This window comes from Mus caroli, unplaced genomic scaffold (genome assembly GCF_978045245.1).
Source record: "Mus caroli unplaced genomic scaffold, Mus_caroli_1 scaffold_6, whole genome shotgun sequence".
Lineage (NCBI taxonomy): Eukaryota > Metazoa > Chordata > Mammalia > Rodentia > Muridae > Mus > Mus caroli.
Window position 1 is genome coordinate 46,132,826 of NW_028227261.1, and position 19,457 is coordinate 46,152,282.

At 38.1% G+C, this 19,457-nt stretch overlaps 1 protein-coding gene across 4 annotated transcripts in view; it reads right to left on the reverse strand.

Moving 5' to 3' along the window:
* Positions 1-19,457, reverse strand: part of Eps15 (epidermal growth factor receptor pathway substrate 15) — a 101,368-nt gene that overhangs the window by 35,799 nt on the left and 46,112 nt on the right. For all 4 annotated transcript variants that reach the window (XM_021160620.3, XM_085839093.1, XM_085839094.1 and 1 more), the window contains exons 12-13: positions 14,471-14,556; positions 4,215-4,287 (exon numbers count right to left, since the gene is read on the reverse strand). In XM_021160620.3, coding sequence (XP_021016279.1) covers positions 4,215-4,287; positions 14,471-14,556 — 159 coding nt within the window. The remainder of the gene's footprint in view (positions 1-4,214; positions 4,288-14,470; positions 14,557-19,457) is intronic.

Genomic DNA, 19,457 nt, shown 5'->3' on the forward strand with positions numbered 1-19,457 from the left:
CTCAGTGATCCTATCTCTACTTTCTACTATACTGGAGTTATAAGCATGTGCAGTAGTGCCTGGATTTTTATGTGGGTACTGGGGATTCTAGCTTGGGTCTTCATGCTTGCATAGCAAGCACTGTTACCCCCTAAAACATCTCAAATATATATTTGAGATAAGTCAGTAATACAAAAGAAAAGTACAGACAGAAGTAAGAAATCCAAACTTGAAGCTATTTATTTTCCAACAAGACCTGCTTTAGACTGACCAACTTTCAAATGATAAACACTAAGATGACTAAACGGAAATGTACAACTGGCACTCAGGGGACAGAGATCTCACTGCAAGCATCAGTACAGGGTGACTGGGAGCAGGGAGAAGAAAAGAAAGACCACACAAGAAACAAACAAAAACTTAGAAAATCAGTAGTTTTGTCTAGAAAATTATCCATTTCATCTAGATTTCCCAGTTTTGTGGCAGGATCTGATAATTTTTTGCATTTCTTCAGTTTCTGTTGATATGTCTCCATTTTCATTTCTGATTTTGTTAATTTGGATACTGTCTCTGTGCCCTCTGGTTAGTCTGGATAAGGGTTTGTCTATCTTGATGATTTTCTCAAAGAGCTGGCTCCTGGTTTTGTTGATTTTTTGTATAGTTCTCTTGTTTCTACTTGGTTGATTTCAGCCTCGAGTTTGATCATTTCCTGCAGGTCTGCTTCTCTTGGGTGCGTTTGCGTCTTTTGGTTCTAGAGCTTTCAGATGTTCTGTCAAGTTGCTAGTGTGTGCTCTGTTCAGGTTCTTTATGGAAGCACTCAGAGCTATGAAGTTTCCTCTCAGCACTGCTTTCATTGGTTCCATTAAGTTGGGTATATTGTGCCTTCATTTTCATTAAATTCTAAAAAGTCTTTAATTTCTTTATTTCTTCCCTGACCAAGTTATCAGTGAATAGATACTAGTTCAGCTTCCATGTGTTTGTGAGTTTCCTAGGGATCCATCCCATCTGCTGACACCAAACCGAGCGACACTTGCTGATGCTAAGAAGTGCTTGCTGACAGAATCCCCATTTAGCTGTCCCCTGAGAGGCTCTGCCAGAGCCTGACCAATACAGATGCCAGATGTACACAGCCAAACATTGGACTGAGCACAGAGACCACAATAGGGAAGGCAAGGATTGTAGGAGCTGAAGGAGTTTGCAACCTCACAGGAAGAACAACAATATCAACCACAACAAGAACCACCCCCCACCCCCCGCCAAAGCTCCCAGGGACTAAACCACCAACCAAAGAGTGCACAGGGGTTACCCATGGCTCCAGCTGAATATGTAGCAGAGGATTGCCTTATCTAGCATCACTGGGAGGGGAGGCCTTGGTCTTGTGGAGGCTTGATGACCCAGGATAGGGGAATGCTAGGCCACTGAGGCAGGAGTGTGTGTGCGGATGGGGACAACCCTTACAGAGGCAGGGGGGAGGGAGGAGGGGATAGGAAGCTTGTGGAAGGGAAACTGGAAAGGGGGATAACATTTGAAATGTAAATAAATAAAATAACCAATAAAAATGAAGAAAAAAAAAAGAAAATCAGTATTTTACTTTAAAGTAGAGAGCATATATAAATACAAAACCAAAAACTTGACTGGAGTGTAGCTCTGTGAGGGAGCATGTGCTTAATATGCACAAGGCCTTGAGGTCAATCTTCAGCACCAAAACAAAAGCAAAAATAAGACCAACCAAAAAACTCCAGGTGGGGTTAGAAAGATAGCTTGGGAGTTAAGAGCACTCACTATTCTTGCAGAGGACCTAGGTTCATTTCCTTGCACCCACATGGTAGCTCATAACTGCCTGTAACTTGCTCCAGGGACCAGACACCACCACCACCACCCCATCCCCTGCAGACACCAGGTGTGGCGCACACACATATGGTGCACATACATATGTGTAGGCAGGATACTCATATTAATGCTCTTGGTTTTAAAACCCTTTTTCTATGCTTGAGATATGAATTTGTATAATTATTTACTTTATTAGCTAGAGAAACAACAACATTCAAAAGAGACAAGGTAGGATCCTCAATGATAGGCTAAGCTTAATTTCTTATTAGCATCTCCATTAGAAAGTAGAGTCAGGAAGAAGTAGCAAAGTACACTTTCTTAGATGGTACCATTTAATAACAGCTCTAGTAAATGGTCTTTTCCCAGAAAAGACAGAAATGCAGTACTGAGATCATGCTATGGTGGTGGACATTTGTAATCTCTAAACCTGGGAGGTGGAAGCAAGAGGATCAGGAGGCCTGGGTCACCCTCAACTACAGTGAGTTCAATGTTAGTCTGAGTTACATGAAACCCTGTTTATAAAAAGAAAAAGAAAAAAGGACTGAAAATTGGAATTACAGATTTAACTATCAGTATTACTCCTACTCTGGACCTTGTTACTGAACAGTAAATCAGAGCTACCTCAGTAGGTGATCAACTCCACTTCTTACCAATTTTGCTTTTTGTGCTTCAGAAAACAGGAAATGATCACAAACTGAGGTGTTTCGGGTTGTACATATATATGTCCAAATGATTGATTGTTTGTATGTACAGATATCATCACTCTCGGCCTAGCATCTCATTACCACTGATAATACATGGATGACTCTACTAACCCCGAAGTCTCATTAACCTCAGGGTTAACTTTCAGTGCATTTATTTTCAGCCAGCAGTTCTTGTTCTACACTAAGCAAGCTCCAAAATGTCTTAAGTACCCTATGCAAAAACCAGTCCAGAACTCATGTGCCAAACATACATTACGGATCTCACAAAGCTTAATGTTACTTTACTAATACCATTAATCAAGAGGTGCAAGTATATTCTGGAGAAATTTTAGCAATAAAATTTATATAATTATAAGAAACCAAATATTTGAGGATATTCAAGGAACAATATAAGTTCTAGCTCTCTCCTAAACTGGCTATTAAATCTCCATCCTGTTTGTTTTTCCCTATAAATGTACTCAAAATAACAAAACACTGTCTATTACAAGAACCTGTATATTTCAGAATAGCAGTTGGTTAAATCTCGAAGTTGTCTATGATTATACCAGTGATTATATTGGGAAAAAAACCCAACTTTCATAGATTTTTGTCCTCTGTTCCCAAGCTGTGTCCAGCAATAACTACTAAAATTAAGTTTTAGTGTTTCATATCTCAAGAAGCTTAAAATTACACAAAACGCAGGCAGCTTACCAGCCTACAGCTTCCTTCGCATTAGCTAGAAGAAAAATGCTGGTAATAAATCTCTTGACTTTCACACCACTTTTAGGAAAATTCCAATACATAAAACAAAGGCAGTCATCCAATCACAGTCAACTCCAACCACACGTCTCTCTGGCTTCCTCAGTCCTTCAGTGAATCATCTTCCCCAGCCTACCGTGCTTCTCCTCTAGCAAACGGAAGGATGGGTCTAAGAAACCCCTGTCTCTGCCCATTTAACACCATTAGTACAAGCAGAAAGACCTGACATGTAAGTGACACATTAGGAAATGCCCACCCATGAGCTCTTGCTGGCAATGCTACCAGTGCCTGCACACCCAATACCCATACAGCACTCAGTAACATGGGTTACAACCCAGTAATATGGCCACAGCAAACACTGCTGAATACTGTTTTTAATGTTTAAAACACTATCACACTTATCAAATAAAAACAGGTTTTTTAATCTCCTCTATTTATAAAATAAAAATACTAATGCAACACAGCAAAAATGAATTAAATCTCTTTATGACAAAGTTTCCAATATTTTGGCTACAAAGCATTTCATAAGATGTTATTTTAAATCTCTATCATTTCCACCCTCCCAGTGACATGAGAAACCGTCTTTGAAAACAGTAGGTACCTCAGCTGACAAAAATCTTACATGCGTAAAAAAGCAATTTGGTTTTTGATGATCCATTTTAATTTTATTGGTGTAATAATATTTAAATCAAGTCATTCAAAGTTATCTTTAATAAATAATATGCAGATAAATATTAAAATATTTTCAAATTTTAAAATATGTGCTAAAAACACTGCTTTCTCATTGCAGTAATATATTTAAAGGCCAGAATTCAGAGCAACAACCATCATTTTTTTAAAAAAGATTATGTTCAACAAATATTAGGTATTCCCTAGACCTAATATCATGCCTATCAACTAGTAAATACATTTAGCATGAAAATTCCTCCACGACAATCAGAGCAGTACATTTTACAGCCCACTTACCTGAACCTCACTGGTCCTCTGCTTAACTGTGTCTTCCTTCTCTTTAAGGTCCTGCTCCACATTGTTCTTTTCCCTAGAAGACCAGCAAACAATGCAAGAGTATCTGAGAACATCAGCTACAGCTGGTATGGCTATCCATCCTCCTAATCCTGAATCGCTTTTTAAATACATGTTGAAACATTCAATTTTTAAATGAAGGGCAGAATTTTCTACCCTCTTTAAATTATTTATGGAATAGAAATCAATATAAGCTCTGTTTGTAAAGAAAAAATTGCTTCCTCACTAAAATGTGGTGAAAGGGGGGATAGATTAAAAAAGGAAGAAGCAAAAACTAATCAATGGAACACTCGGGTTTCACTGATCTCACTGTTGCTATGGTGATACCATCCAATGAAAACTGGGAGTGAAGAAAAGGAGGAGTTGCATCAGCTCTGTAAGTTTAACCCTTAACTATCACTGTCCTATTAAATAAGAATGGCTGATAGAAACAGTGAACAATATTAAGAAAACGAGCAATTTGTGTGTTAATTTTCCTTAAATATCAGTGTGCATCAATTTTAGAGTGCAACAATATAGAAAAATGTAAAATATTGTTAATATACAGGTAGCACATTCTATGAAATACCACATTTACTCCAAAAGGGTCCTTTGGGGACTACCTATGAAACCCAATAGGTCAGTATACAAAATCGTGTACATTATGTTTAAGAAGAGTCCAGAGAAGTGTGCTGTCGTTCCCTGAACTCACACACACGAGGCTCTCCTTTGAAATAGCATTCCAGTGTCCTATGTTCTTTAATAAAGCTGGAGCCATACGAATGAATCTTAAAAAAACTTTAAGATTTAAATTACAAAATAAAGCTATTTCTTTTCCTAGAATAAATTTAACTTCTCATGTTTACTAAAAACCATTAACATGTACTGCTCTTTTATTTTCTACAAAATGAGAGGTAAAAAAAAAAAAAATCCACAGACTTCTTCAGCAATACATAGAAGTAGGGAGAAGAAGGCAATATGGAGAAGGGAAGAAAGCATTTAAGAAGCCTTCTAGCCTAGTATGACAGTTTCATCTTACAGGGTCAGTACTATGTTTTAAATAACTAACATAATTCAGATCTAACAGAACCCAAATGTAAGCTCGGATTCCATTTATCTGTATAGAAGTGAGAAAATGATATTAAATATGCAAGGAAGAAACTGCATGCTTTATTTGTATATCTCATCTTGTTAAAGTGAGACTGTGAAGTGCAGCACCAAGTCAGCTGCGCTGGATCTGTATGTACAATGATCTCAAGATGTGTATGGAGGAGAAAGGCACTCGAGTACAGCTATTTGTACACTGTTACTTTTAAATACCTGAAATGGCCAAGGAACTCACTGACCGTTTGTCAGGATGGGTTGCAATGTGTGTCATGATGACGTGGAGATTTTAAACAGTTCCTTTACCATTCAAATCATTGTTCCAGCCTCCCTTTCAACCCCAACCCCCAACCCTTATCAAATTATATGAAAAGGAAAAACAGAAAATCACAAGGGGGAAAAACATCTGAAAATACAACACAAATCCTGCTAGCTCAATCTTGGAAATTTTTTTTTCATCCTTATGTGAGCAGATGATTGTTTTCAGTTCTGCTGCAATATGCCAAAGAGAAGTCACATGGAAATCTAACACCCTCCAAATCCTCTCCCAGCTCCATGCCCCCAGATCCTCAGAGACATTCCACACAAGGTCAATACCACTTCAGCTCCATTTTAGACAGTAGATAGCAAAGGTAAAAAACATTATAACGTATCAGAAAGCATTGCTACAGACACGAATGTGCATCATTTAAATTCTTTCTGTTGCTCTTTTAACTCTTATTACTGTCTGCTCAAGCTCTCTGTTCTGCTGTTAGCTCCTGTTACTCACAGTGCCTGTTCAGAAGACAGAATGTGCACACAGGAGAACAGAGCTGTAAGAAGGCAGTGAGCTGACTTAAAGTAATACAGACAGAAGAATGGCAGAGCAAAGGAAGCTCACTTGGAGAAAAAGAGATGTCTAAGATTTGGGGCTCTTAGTAGCAAGCAGTCTATGCTTGAGTAAAATAGAAGATGCTTGAAGAGTACACGCTGCTGCTTATAATTATGGTATTTGGGGAAAAACAATAGAAATATCTCTAAACATATGTTGAAGATCATTCTCTACTAAATAAAATATGAGAACCTTTAGAAATAATTTCTTAGCTCAGAAATCAATAAAACTTAACTTCTAAATTTATGTTTTGTTAACCTAAGGAAAATTCTGGTCCCTTTAATAAAACTAAGTACCATAACATAATACTGGCCAATGTATAAAAATTAATTTAGATTATTATATCAGAAACACCAAATTGCTAATTGGTTATCTTTAAACAGCTCTTAACCTCTAACTACACTCTTGTTTACAGGTAATTAAAAACATTTAAACATACATTTAGATACATGAAAATTTGATTGCCAGTATTTCTTCCATTTTCCTTTCTTTAAAAAATATTTTTCTAAAGGTAATATATAAATAATCAATACAAAACATTAAAAAATGTATGCTTATTTCTATATAAATTTTTATGCATGTGTATATATGTGTTCCTATGTATATGAGCAGGAGGACATGTGTGTGTTTTGTGTGTGGGCCCAATGAGATGTCTGGGGGCTTCCTTGATCACTCTCCACCATATATATATATATGAGGCCGGTCTCTCACTTGTACTTAGCTAGATAGAGCTTGCAGATTTGGCTAGTCTACCCAGCAGTTTGCTCAGGAGATACTCTGTCTCTGCCTCCCTACTGAGATTACAGATAGACCATCAAACTTTACAATGATACTGGCTATCAAGCCTCACCCATATACACGTGCTTGACATGAATATTACCGATCAGCTATCTCCTCAACCCCCAAAACATCCTGTTTAACATACTTTAAAAACTACTCAAGGCTCTGACCACAATTAAAAGTGATATATTTAGCTTCTCAAGCAACGTTCAATATATTATATGGATAATAAAGAAGTAGTTTCCAAAAAAGGGGAGAGAAATTGTCTTAATCACCTTTTATTTAGATTACCTCTCTGCACTATTCACTTACACATGCTTGTACACCCTGAGAAATCCACAGTACAGAGAAAGGAAAGGATAGAACTCCCTGGCATTTGAAAGGCTGTTTTGATTCTGTGTCCCTTATATTGGACCCATCAAGGAAAGCGAGGCTCAAGGCTAGGCTTTCAGAGGCATGTGGTGGACAACTAAGAAATTAAACATGAGGTAGTCAAATACAAGGGCAGTAGGGGCAAGAAAACCTGAGTCCACAATTTACTTCTATTTTTTCCAGGCCCAGATTATCGGGAGGATAGAGGGAACCATCTGTCTTGCCTTTGATACAGTGCCAACAGCATCACAGAGAGGATTCAATCACTTTCCATATCCTTCCAGATATATTGTTGTCATTTTTATGAACTCAGCATCCATCGTTTTCTAAAACTAGAAAGCTTGTAAAAAACTCACAATGCTTTATGTTTTTTCAGTCTTGGTATTTCTTGTAAAACTCCGTTAGGTGCCGTCTAAACTTAAAATGTTAATACTAAGAAACTGAACTACTAATTTCTGTTACAAGTAAAGGGAAGCATCTTATCCTCACTTAATAACCTTCAGTGAGCTGCCTGAGACTTAGAGTAAGGAAAAGAACAAGATTCTAATCCAGCCTGCTACAAAAGTGTCTTTATGACAGAGGCCACATCTTATTCTTCATATTTGAATGCTAATATCTTCACTATCTTGAGTTAGGATGACAAAATACACATGATGGAAGGTACAGGCTTTGAGTCTAAGTATCAGTCATCTTTTATGATGATGGAATACTTTTTGAACCTGTAAAAAGGACAGAGAGTTACAAGGCAAGGTTAGAAAACCATCTAAGGGCTGGCACTGGAGCTCACTGGTACACAGCTTGGGACACAATGCATGAGGCAGGTGCAGTTCCCATTGAAGGAGGCAGGAAGGAAGACAAATTTTAACTACTGAAAAGACAAGCTGTCAAGGAAGGATTCTGTACCTGCCAGGCATGGAAGACACATACTTGTAAACACAGCACTCTGGAGGCAGAAGCAGGCAGATCTCTATGCGTTCCAAGTAAGTTCCAGGCCAGCAAGAGCTACTAAGTTAGATCTGTCTTTAAAACAAACAACAACAAAAAATCCTATACCTGACAAAACTGGCCTTAAACTATCCCCACATAAACAAAAACTAGTATGGCTGTCCTATAAGAAATGCTAACAAGAGTCCTTCAACGAAAGCATGATAGACAATAAGCTCAAAGTCATATGAAAACATAAAGGTTTCTAGTAAAGGGAAATATATGAGCAAATACTAGAAATGACATTACTATAGTTTTGATTTGCAATTTTATCTTATACTTTCTGTAAGATTTAAATGATAAATGCATTAAAAATTTCTGTCAGCAGAAACACAATCCATAAAAATATAATCTGTAACATCAATAAACTCAAAGGACTAGAGTTTTTATATGTGACTAAAATAGGTTATATATGAATTTCAGCTAAGCTCAGAGTAGGAGTTAGGGCTGTAATTAAGTTAGTAGGCTCTGTACAGCATGCATGAAGCCCTGGATTTAGTCAACCCAGTACAGCATAAAACTGGACACCCTGGCACTCACACCTGCAATCCCAGCACTCAGGAGGTAAAGGCAGAGGCTCAGAAGTCAAGGCCATCCTCAGGATAGCAAGCTTAAAGTCCTACTGGAGTATAAAGCCCTGTCTCAGAAAGAGGGGTTGGGAGCGGGGAGCTAAGTGGAGCTGGTCAGGTATGAGCATGGATAACCACTGTCACTGTCAACAGGCTTGGTGCGCTGCTCTTCTTGCTTGTGGTTCTTTATCACTATGTGGCCTCCACTATCCCAAGGAGCGGAACTCAAAGTGACCCTTTCTGCCCCAGAATTCTAGGCCATTGTCTCCTGTCCATCACAGGCACAAAGCAAGTACACCTACATTTTTTAAAAAACAAACAACACTTATTTCCCCAAATCGTTCTTACCCTACAGAATAAGAAGCTCACACTGAATAGGTCCTACACTACAGGGGGTGCTTTTCCTTCTGCTCTTTCCCCTAACACAAATATACACATACACATTAAGCTGTCCAACTCTGGAAGATTTAAAAGTTATGGAGATTACTGATGATAGCAGCTAATAAATGTACTTAATGTCACTTAAAATGTACATTTAAGTTCTAGTCCCAGCTACTTAGAAGGCCAGGGCAAAAAGATTCTAAGTTCAAGGCCTTAATGGATTACAAACATAGGGAGTTTTACATCAGCCTGGGCAACTTATAGCAAGATCCTGATTCGGGAAAAAAAAATTTTTTTTTTAAATGCCGGAGATATGGCTTTGTCCCCTTAGCTCCATTATCAGGATCAGAGCTCTGCTTGCCTTCCCAGCGAGGCCTGTGGGACCCCAGCAACATTCAGGTCCCCCTGGGGTAGAGCCAGCAGAGGTGATCAGCATGCTATTCCCGAAGCTCCATTGTCAGGTCCTGCCTGCCTCCCTGAGTTCTGCCAGCATCAGGAACATTCAGCCAACACCAGGAACAACCCAGCCTAAAGACCTAATCAACAAGAGCCAGGGCAATATGCACCACCAGAGCCGAGCTATCCTACTACAGCAAGCCCAGGACATCCTAACGTGTCTGAAGAACAAGAAAATGACCTTAAATTTAAACTCACGAAGATGATAGGAAATAAATAAATCCCTTAAAGAAATTCAGCAAACTACAAGAAGATGGAGACTTCATAACTCAGTGGCTGAGCACTCACAAAAGACTCAGGAACAACCTCCAGCACTAAAACAAAAGGCAACACGTAGAACGGATAAAATGGTAAACTTTACGTTCTCTACATTAATAATTAAAAAATAACATAAAAGAAAACGAAAGCAGAGGTGAGAATTTCTAGATTAACTCCATCTGGGATGGAAGGCACGTGTGGTGAGGAAAGCTGAAATAGAACAGTAGGCATGCAGAATTGCAGCACACAGGAAATGCTGAGCCCCAGAGGTTCCAGACCAGACTGAGCTGTGCACAGCAGTATTTAACAGTAGGACTCTGCTTTCCTTTTGGCTTGTGGGAAGAGAGGACTATTACTCAACCACTGATGACAACTGCTGGAAAGGTCTGACTTGCTTATTTGCTTATTCCAAGAGCCCAGGCCACCCAATCCCAGTTTTTTAGTCTCTAGAGATCCGCCTATGTGTGTCTGTTCTTCATTTCCTCATGGTCTCAGTAGGTCAGTCTCTGGGACTGTGCAGATATGGTACTGACCATCTGGCTACAATGGTCCTGTTTGTCTTCATCTAGGAAAAATAATTCCTTCAGTTATTCTAAATAGTTTTTATTGAGCAACTATTCAGAAAGTCTTTAGCTCTAAGGTATGAGCTGAGTATTGAGGACGATAACTAATAACCTGTACTAACTTACCATATTCTCAGCATCTATATAATAGTGTTTGCATTTCTATTTAACAGACAAAGAAACTAAGATACTGACAGTTAAATAAATCTGACCAAATCAGGATAGTGAGATGGCTGAGTGGGTAAAGACACTTGCGGCCTAGTGTGACAAGATGAGTTTGATCTCCAGGACAAACATGGTGAAAGAAGAGAAAGACTCCTCCCACAAGTTGTCCTCCATGACCTCCATGTATACACACCACCCCACACATTAAATAAATGTGAAAAAACTAAAATAAAATTGACAAAATGATGCTGATAATTTAGAAATCTGGTTGAAAGTTCTACCACTGAAGTTCTGTGCTAGATGGCTTGTCTGGAGTAAGAGACAGGAGCTGGAAAGGTGGTTCCATGCATCAAGGCACTCACTGCCAAGCCTCACAACCAGAGGTCTAGCCTTCAAGGTGCCTTCTGACCTCCACCTATACTTTGTGGAATGCACACTTGTACACATGTACACACACTTGTACCTCATGCCTCCACTGTATAAGTAATTTAAAAATTGTTAAATCAAGATAAATCCTCTTCCTCTTCAGGGATGTTGCAAGAATGCAACAAAAAATGTATATAAAGTGGATGCAGCACAATTCCCAGTAACTATTATAATTACCTGTCTTGTTTATTGGCCTAAAGTAGGATAATAGGCCTGGCAGGATTTGATTTTTACTTCCTTTTTTTTTTTTTTTTGCTAAAAGGACAAACAAGAAGGAAGTAGAATCTAGCAGATGTCAAAATATTACCTCCTGCCTCAGCATAAATTATCATGACCACGCTATACAAGTGATCAAAATAGCCTCCGTTTCTTGCACCTTTCCGACTTCAAGAACTTCTTAGGGGGTTGGAAAGATGGTTCAATGGTTAAGAGCAAAAGCTGCTCTTGCTAAGGACCTGAGTTCCCTTCACAGTACGCATAATTGCCTGTAACTGCAGCCTTACCAGGATCCTTACACTTTTGGCTACCACAGGCAACTGATTCACAAGTATATACCCCACCCCATATACACACATAATTAAAAATAAAATAAATCTAAAGCAAAACAACCCCACCCCCCAGAACTTCTCTGAGGCTTTTACTTTCAAAGTAAAGATTCTTATGGACTCCATCAATAGCTTTTAAGAATTTGCTGAACACAGTAGTGCATAACTTTAGGCCCAGCACGCAGGAGGCAGAGGCAGGTAATATCTGTGAGTTTAAAGCCAGGCTGGTCTACATAGCAAGTTCTAGGCCAATTAGGGTTACACAGTGAGATAAAATAATTAAAATAAACAGGAACAGAAACAGAAAAAGAACAATTAGCAATCTAAAGATTTCAAAAATAACTTAATAAGAGCTGTTAAACATGGGCCATAAGCATGAATAGATACTCACAATGTTAAAGATACGTGTAGGCAAATGAAAACAGTAAAATCCTAGGTAGTAAGTAATAAAAGGTGGTAGGCTGAAGTGAGAGGTAATAAGCCCACCTGCATCATGTGGTTAGAAGAAAGGAATTGGTATAGTTTGAATGTAAACGTCCTCATAGGCTGTTACGATTGAATATATGGTCTTTAGATGGTATTGCTATTTGTGAGGCTGTGGGAAGTTTGGTGTGGCTGGAAAAGTAGGGTCACTAGGAGTGAGCTTTTGAAGATTAAAGCCCAGCCCCACTGCCAGTGTAGTCTCTGCTTTCTGGTCTGGCTGCTGTAGGACAAGCTCTACAATGTATTCCTGCTTTGATGGATGGAGCCACTCCCACCATCCAGCTTGCTTTGTCATGATAGACTGAACTCTCTGAAACTGTGAACCAATGTAAATCCTTCCTCCCTTCAGTTACTTCTGTCACATTTCCTCACAGTGAGAAGAAAAGTGACTAATATAACAACAAAGAAACAATGAGAGGTTACAGCACTCGCTTAGTGCTGAAGGTAAAAAGAGCAAATACAGTGTCTACTGTTAGGAAGATTTATAGTGTCACAGGAGACAGTGCAATGTGAGACGTGTCTAAGAAGAATGGCCAGGATGACAGGGGAAACTCTATGGGTTTTTTTCTGTTTTTGAGTCAGGGTCTCTTTGTGTAGCCCTGGCTATGCTGGAACTCTCTCTAGACCATACAGGCTTGAAATTCAGAGATTGCCCCTGCCTCTGCCTCCTGAGTGCTCAGATTAAAGGTGTACAGCTCTGTGCTCTGCAGGGAGAACACCATGAAGAACACCCTTCATACTTCAATCAAGGAAGAAAATGGGATCCAACTAAGAAATAAGGCTGGGGAGTTACTGGGGGGGGGGGGGGGGGACAGCACATCCTACATCAACTAGAAGTCCTGGGAATTAAACATCTTCATCTCTAAACCAATGAAAGGGCCAGTGAGGTGGCACAATGGGTAAGACACTGCCCATCAAGCCTGACAATCTAAGTTTGATCTCCAGGACCCACCTGCTGGAAGGAGAAATGACTCCAGAAAGTTGTGCTATTGCCTTTACATGAATACCACAGCACATTCCCATATGTAGGCACACACAAATACATAAATAAAATAAATAAATGGTAAAAAAAAAACCCAACTTAAATAAGGATGGAATCTTCCATCATAGAATAATTTAGTAAAGTCACATATAGTGTTTAAATTCTTTGTTTCATAGTCATACACATTCATTCTAATGTATTGTAAAAACTCAAAGGGACAGATTCTCAAGAGTAAAACTTTGTACAAAATGTATATTCACAATAATGAGACTATATACAGGTATATAATGAAATATCTTAGACTTGGTGATCTAACACAAACTTTAGTATTTTAATCTTAATCAATGTAGCTTTAGTATAGGTAGGTGAGTCTTACTGTGACATGGTAAGGTGACAGAATGAAAGTCTGCTTCTGTTACAGGTCTCACTTAAAACAGAAAATATTTTGACAAATGTCATTATATACACAAATGATCACACATTGATAAAATGTGACTACAACCTAAATCAAGGTTTTGTAACTCCTTAGTTTTCATAAGATAGTCACAAAATGTTAGGTATGTTCCTCATGGAGCATTATTATCAGTTATTGTTAGTTATCAGTCATTATATTAGGGCAGCACAATGCCATAGTTATGAGCTTAACTGCCCAACTCAACACAAATTAGAAATGTCAACAAAAGCAAAGAGTATTTTCCTTATGGTGTCCTAATTCCTATTAAAATAACTACAAAGGCATTTTATACACTAAACAACTGTGTAAGTCAAGAAAACAAGTTGTAGAACAATGGAGAATGTCTTTCTACAGTTGCTTGAGACACAGAGACAAGTATTTTCCTGTCTAGCTGTTTAAATGTCAACAGACATACAAGCAAGCAAGAATGCTTAATGGAGCATCTATGAGCCTTGTGAAAATCAAATCTAAACATTATTATAGATACAGTGACCCAATGTTTACTTGTTTTGAACCAAAGTAATAAAAAGGTATTGAGTGTGCATGTGTGTATATGTTTGTGTGCACCCACATGCATGCGCAAATGTACATGTGCATAGGCGTGAAAGCAAGAGGTCAGCAGTGGGCATCTTCCTCAATCACTTCCCTAATATTTGATTTTTAAAAAAGCATTCTGATTCCATTTACACAGAAATATGGTAATTAAATAAAGTTGCACTTATCAAAATAAGCATTAGAAATGAGGATATGTGTATGTAATACACATATGTTGTACATATAATCTGTATGTGTGCTTATAAAGTCAGCTATAATTTTACTTTACGTACCTCTGCAGGTCAACTATTTCATTGTTAAGGGTATCTAGTTCCTTAATAGCAGAAAAATCTGCAACAGGACTTGATCCTGTGATGTTCTAAAAAACAAAAAATTCACAGTTATACATTACTATTATAAATGCTAAGCACTAAAAATGGTAAAAGCTATACAGGAAGACAAGGTATTTCATTTTACTACATTACTAGCACTTTTCATTCATTTAATAAAATACTTAGTACAACTATATATGTGTAGTTGTAATTACTTATGTACTTGTAAATTAAGATGGTTCTCTTATAATCTCCAGAAAGCTATTATGACCCCACACCTCAGAGCCCACTGCCTTTGTCTACCCAGAATTCTACAGTAAATAAAACACATGCTAGATTAGAAATGAATTCTCCTACTGAGATGTGTTCTTTATCAGCAGGAGGGATGATGACTTTCTTCCATTTAAATCATCTGGCACAGAATAAGTATACAAATTTTGTTGAATCTCAGAATTATAATAATGGTTGATTTTACTCAATTCAACAATTACTAACTTTTCTTAACTGCTTTTAGTATCTACTCTATTTAACCTAAAACCTACTAGCCAACTGCTCAAACCTGTTCTGTAAACATGCTCACTACATATACAACTGTACTTCATGTTAATGCTGTTTTGTTTTAAACTTTTAATATTTTCTCTGTGAGTGTGAGTGTGAGTGTGTGTGTGTGTGTGTGCGCGTGCACACCACAGAGGCCAGGAACTGGAATTCCAGGTGGTTGGGCACAGTGTGACATGGGTGCTAGGAGTCAAACCCAGATCCTTTCCAGCAGCCATACACGTTTAACTGAAGCCATCTCTCCGGCCTGTTAGGCTTTTTGAGGCAGGATCTCATTTACCCAGCCTGGCCTTAACTTGCTATAAAGAAAATGGTGACCTTGAATTCCTAATCCTCCTGCCTCTATCCACAAGTGCTGGGATTACATGGGGTGCTAGTGTACCCAACACTTGGTTTTCGTTTAGTAAGTAATATTAAATATCAGAATTGGTTACCAGATGTTACTTATAGAAACGAAATCTAGGCTTAACCTAGATTCTGTCACTTTCTTAACTGTATGCTCTTCACCAGAAAAATGGAAAAATTAATCTCTGCCCTGCCTACAGGTCGGTCAAATAAATGGTTTTCTTCTTTGAACTCCCATTGATGTCTTGTTTAGCTTTTAAAAGTCAGAACAAAGGATAACTGTTCCTTTAAACACCTGGTTTATACACACTATTACAATCTGACAAACAGCAAAATCATCAGCTTTTGGAAATGGTAAAACTGAAACCTACTGTGTGGAACCTAAGATATATTAGTGACCTCTCTAGCAGAATATAAAGCTGAGTATTAATACTAATGTGGCCGGGCGTGGTGGCGCACGCCTTTAATCCCAGCACGAGGGAGGCAGAGGCAGGCAGATTTGTGAGTTCAAGGCCAGCCTGGTCTACAAAGTGAGTTCCAGAACAGCCAGGGCTACACAGAGAAACCCTGTCTCGAAAAACCAAATGTGAACTTAATGTATGTCACCAACTTACACGACGGAAGAAACCTCAAGGTTCCATAATATTTCATTTCCTCACCCTTATAAAGTCATTTAAAGTTTAGCAAGCCCATCAATCAGTTCTCAGAAGTAATCTGAAAAGTATATTATTAGGGAGGTCAGTATTAACTCAATTTAGAGCTGAGAAAACAGACCAAGTGACTGCTCAAAGTTGAACCTGGCTATTAATTTTATCAAGAGTTTTCTGATTATATTAAAAAGGCCATTCATTTCATAACATGACCTTTGGCATCTGCATGCCAAAATAATTTAGAAAACACTGTGCCGAAAGTAAACATGGTAAACAGGTCGATTAAATGTGATAATTTCGGGGCTGGAGAGATGGCTCAGTGGGTAAGAGCACCCGACTGCTCTTCCGAAGGTCCAGAGTTCAAATCCCAGCAACCACATGGTGGCTCACAACCATCCGTAACGAGATCTGACTCCCTCTTCTGGAGTGTCTGAAGACACAGTACACAGCGTACTTACATACATATAAATAAATAAATCTTTTAAAAAAGATGTGATAATTTCTTCGATGTTTTTTTAAATATCACCTTACCTGTTAGTATTGAATTTGTTTTGAGTATCAGCATTAAAACTCACCTATATGGTCTCAATTAATTAAAATTCTAATTTTGTACTGATTACAACTTTACATCAAACATACTTCTTTTGAAGGGGTAGTTGAGACAATGCTTCCCCCTACATAGCTCAGGCTATTCTTGAGCTTACTGGATAGCCTAGGCTAGTCTTAAACTTACTGTGAACCTCCTGCCTTAGCCTTTGGAGTGCTGAGGTTACTGGTATACACTGTCATAGTGAGTCTCAAAAAAACCTGTTTTACTAAACCCCACTGATTCACAGACTGTTATGGATGCTATATTAAATTTTTTAAGGCAGATTTCTGCATGAGACAGTTATTCACTAAGTTTTAGCTTTATTTAAAGTTGACCTGTGGACTAGGATGAGTCAGCCAGCCAGGCAAGTGAAAAAAGAAAAATAGCACTTGATCTCACTTTCATCATCAAGAGTAACTTCTATCACTTAAATTGCTACTGAGAAGGGTTCTATCAGAGGTGCAAGTATACCAGAAAACACATGGCTTCCACACCTCTTCTGTCACTCCAACTTTAAAAAGTGGCTCAGATTTGAGTCTTTCCTATTAAAATATCAACAGATAAAAGATAAAGTTAAACAAATTAGTTTAACCACAAACAAATTAGAAGGTGATAGCTTTATATGACTAAAGTGGCATGCAAGCAAATATGGAAACATCCAGCTAAAATTATATATAGCACATGAAGGGCACACATAGAAAAATGTGGCATGCCCTTCTTTAAAAACTATTTTGATCATTTGATTTTGAATTCTTTTTATGTGTATGAGCATTTGCTTAGCTACAAGTCTGTATGAGCATTTGCTTAGCTACAAGTCTGTGCACCAAGTGTGTAGTTGGTGCCTGTGGGGACCAGAGGGGGCTCTGGATCCCCTGAAACTGCAGTTCTAGGTGGTTGGGAGCTGCCATGCAGATGAGCCTAGGAATCAAAGCCAGATCTTCTGGTAGAGCTTCTCTCCACACACCCCTTTCTGTTTAATTTTCAAGTGTTTGAGTATTCTGACTATATGTGTGTAAGTACACGTAGTGCTGGTGGAGGACAGAAGAGGGTGTCAGCTCCCCCTGGAACTGGAGTTGCAGATGGTTGTGAAGCCACCATGTGAGGCTGAGAACCAAGACCTGGATTCTTTGCAAGAGCCGTCCTCGCTCTTAACTGCTGAGCCAATTCTCCGGTCCCACATGCACCCTTCTTATGAATATTTTCTCTCACATTTTGTGTGTCTCATAAGTCTCACTTGAGTAATTTTGAGTGGATTAAGCAGTCCAGGGAAAGCAAGGCACTGTGCATGCAGGAATCAAGTGACACGTGATAAAAGCATGCTGAGCAACTGTTTGCACTGTCAACTTTGCTGCATAAAAAAACACTCTAATTTCAAAATACATCATGTAAATAAAAACTGTACTGCTAAAATGCAACAACAAAGACAGCATAAAATAGAGCTCTAACCTTGAGAGAGAGGAGAGTTAAGAAACTGACAGTACAAGAAAGGCGAAAGCAGAGGGCTGCAGAATGGAAAAAACTCCAAACTAGAAAAAACACAGAGAGGAGGAGAGCGACGTTCGAGAAGGATTAGTTGAAGCTACAGAAATGCAGTACCTCTTTTTTTTTTTTTTTAAATAAATCAGATTGTAAGGAGAAAAGAGATTATTTGAAAGTACAAATTTTATTTTATTTTATTTTTTGGTTAATAGATAAGACAATGGTTATATAATACCAAGACCAACAGTTATAAAGTATTTTCATAAATCTGGAACCATGAGACAAGATATCCTCTATTGAGTAGACTTCTGAGAAGTCTACTAAATTATAAACTGGGTAACAGAAACAATCTCAAGTGTCTACTAGCAAACAGATTTCAAAGAATAGAAAAAATTGACTCAGTTCTGTTCTCTGGGAGACTAGAGTTGATGAGCATTTCAGTCATTATAAATTAAGAACACAGAAGAGAAACTCTACATAAGTGCAGGCTACAATGTTGCACAGCTGAGCAACAGGAACAGAGCAGAAAGTATAAGTGAAAATATGGACCCTTCATCTTTCTGTGAAGAATTTCTTTCAGCCTCTCCACAACCTAAAGAACCCATGTCATACATCAAGAGTCTGCAAAAATTCACAAAGTGCCCCATCTGAAAACTCAAAAGTACAAATTCTTTTTATATATCCAATTCTCGGGACTTGGAAGTAGTGAATTCTATTTAGTTTTACATGGGAGTAAAATCCAATTTTGACTTTTGCTAGGTTAAAATGAAATTTTTAACTGTTATTAATGAAAAATCAAAACATTTTATTAATATTTGAGAGAGAACACTTAATAGCACACATTTGATAGTTCCTGTTATATACAACCTTAAAAAATCGCTATAGAAATACTTGTATTACTGATGAGAAGAGGATTAAAGATACAAAGTTTGGGTGGGATGTTTTACTTTGTTTGGGCTTTTTTTTGAGATGCAGCTTCCTTGTGCTGCCCAGGATACCCTTGAACTTCTGGATTCAAGAATTCTTTAGTGTCAGCCTTCCCAGGAGCTAGGACTACAGGTTCAAACAACACTTGGTTATTTAATTTTGAAAGCAACTAAACCCATCATATATAAGTCCTTTGAAAGGTCTATTATAAACCAGGATATTATAAATGTGCTATATTAAAAAGGGGTTCTAGATAAGAAAGAAAAATTGAAAGGGAATTGTGAATAAAATGAATATGTTCTGAAAATTCCCACTGCTAATCAGAAACCCAACTAACTTCCAACTGTTTAGATATGAAATTCAGCTGTGTACTTAAGAATGAAGGGTCATCCTTTGGCAA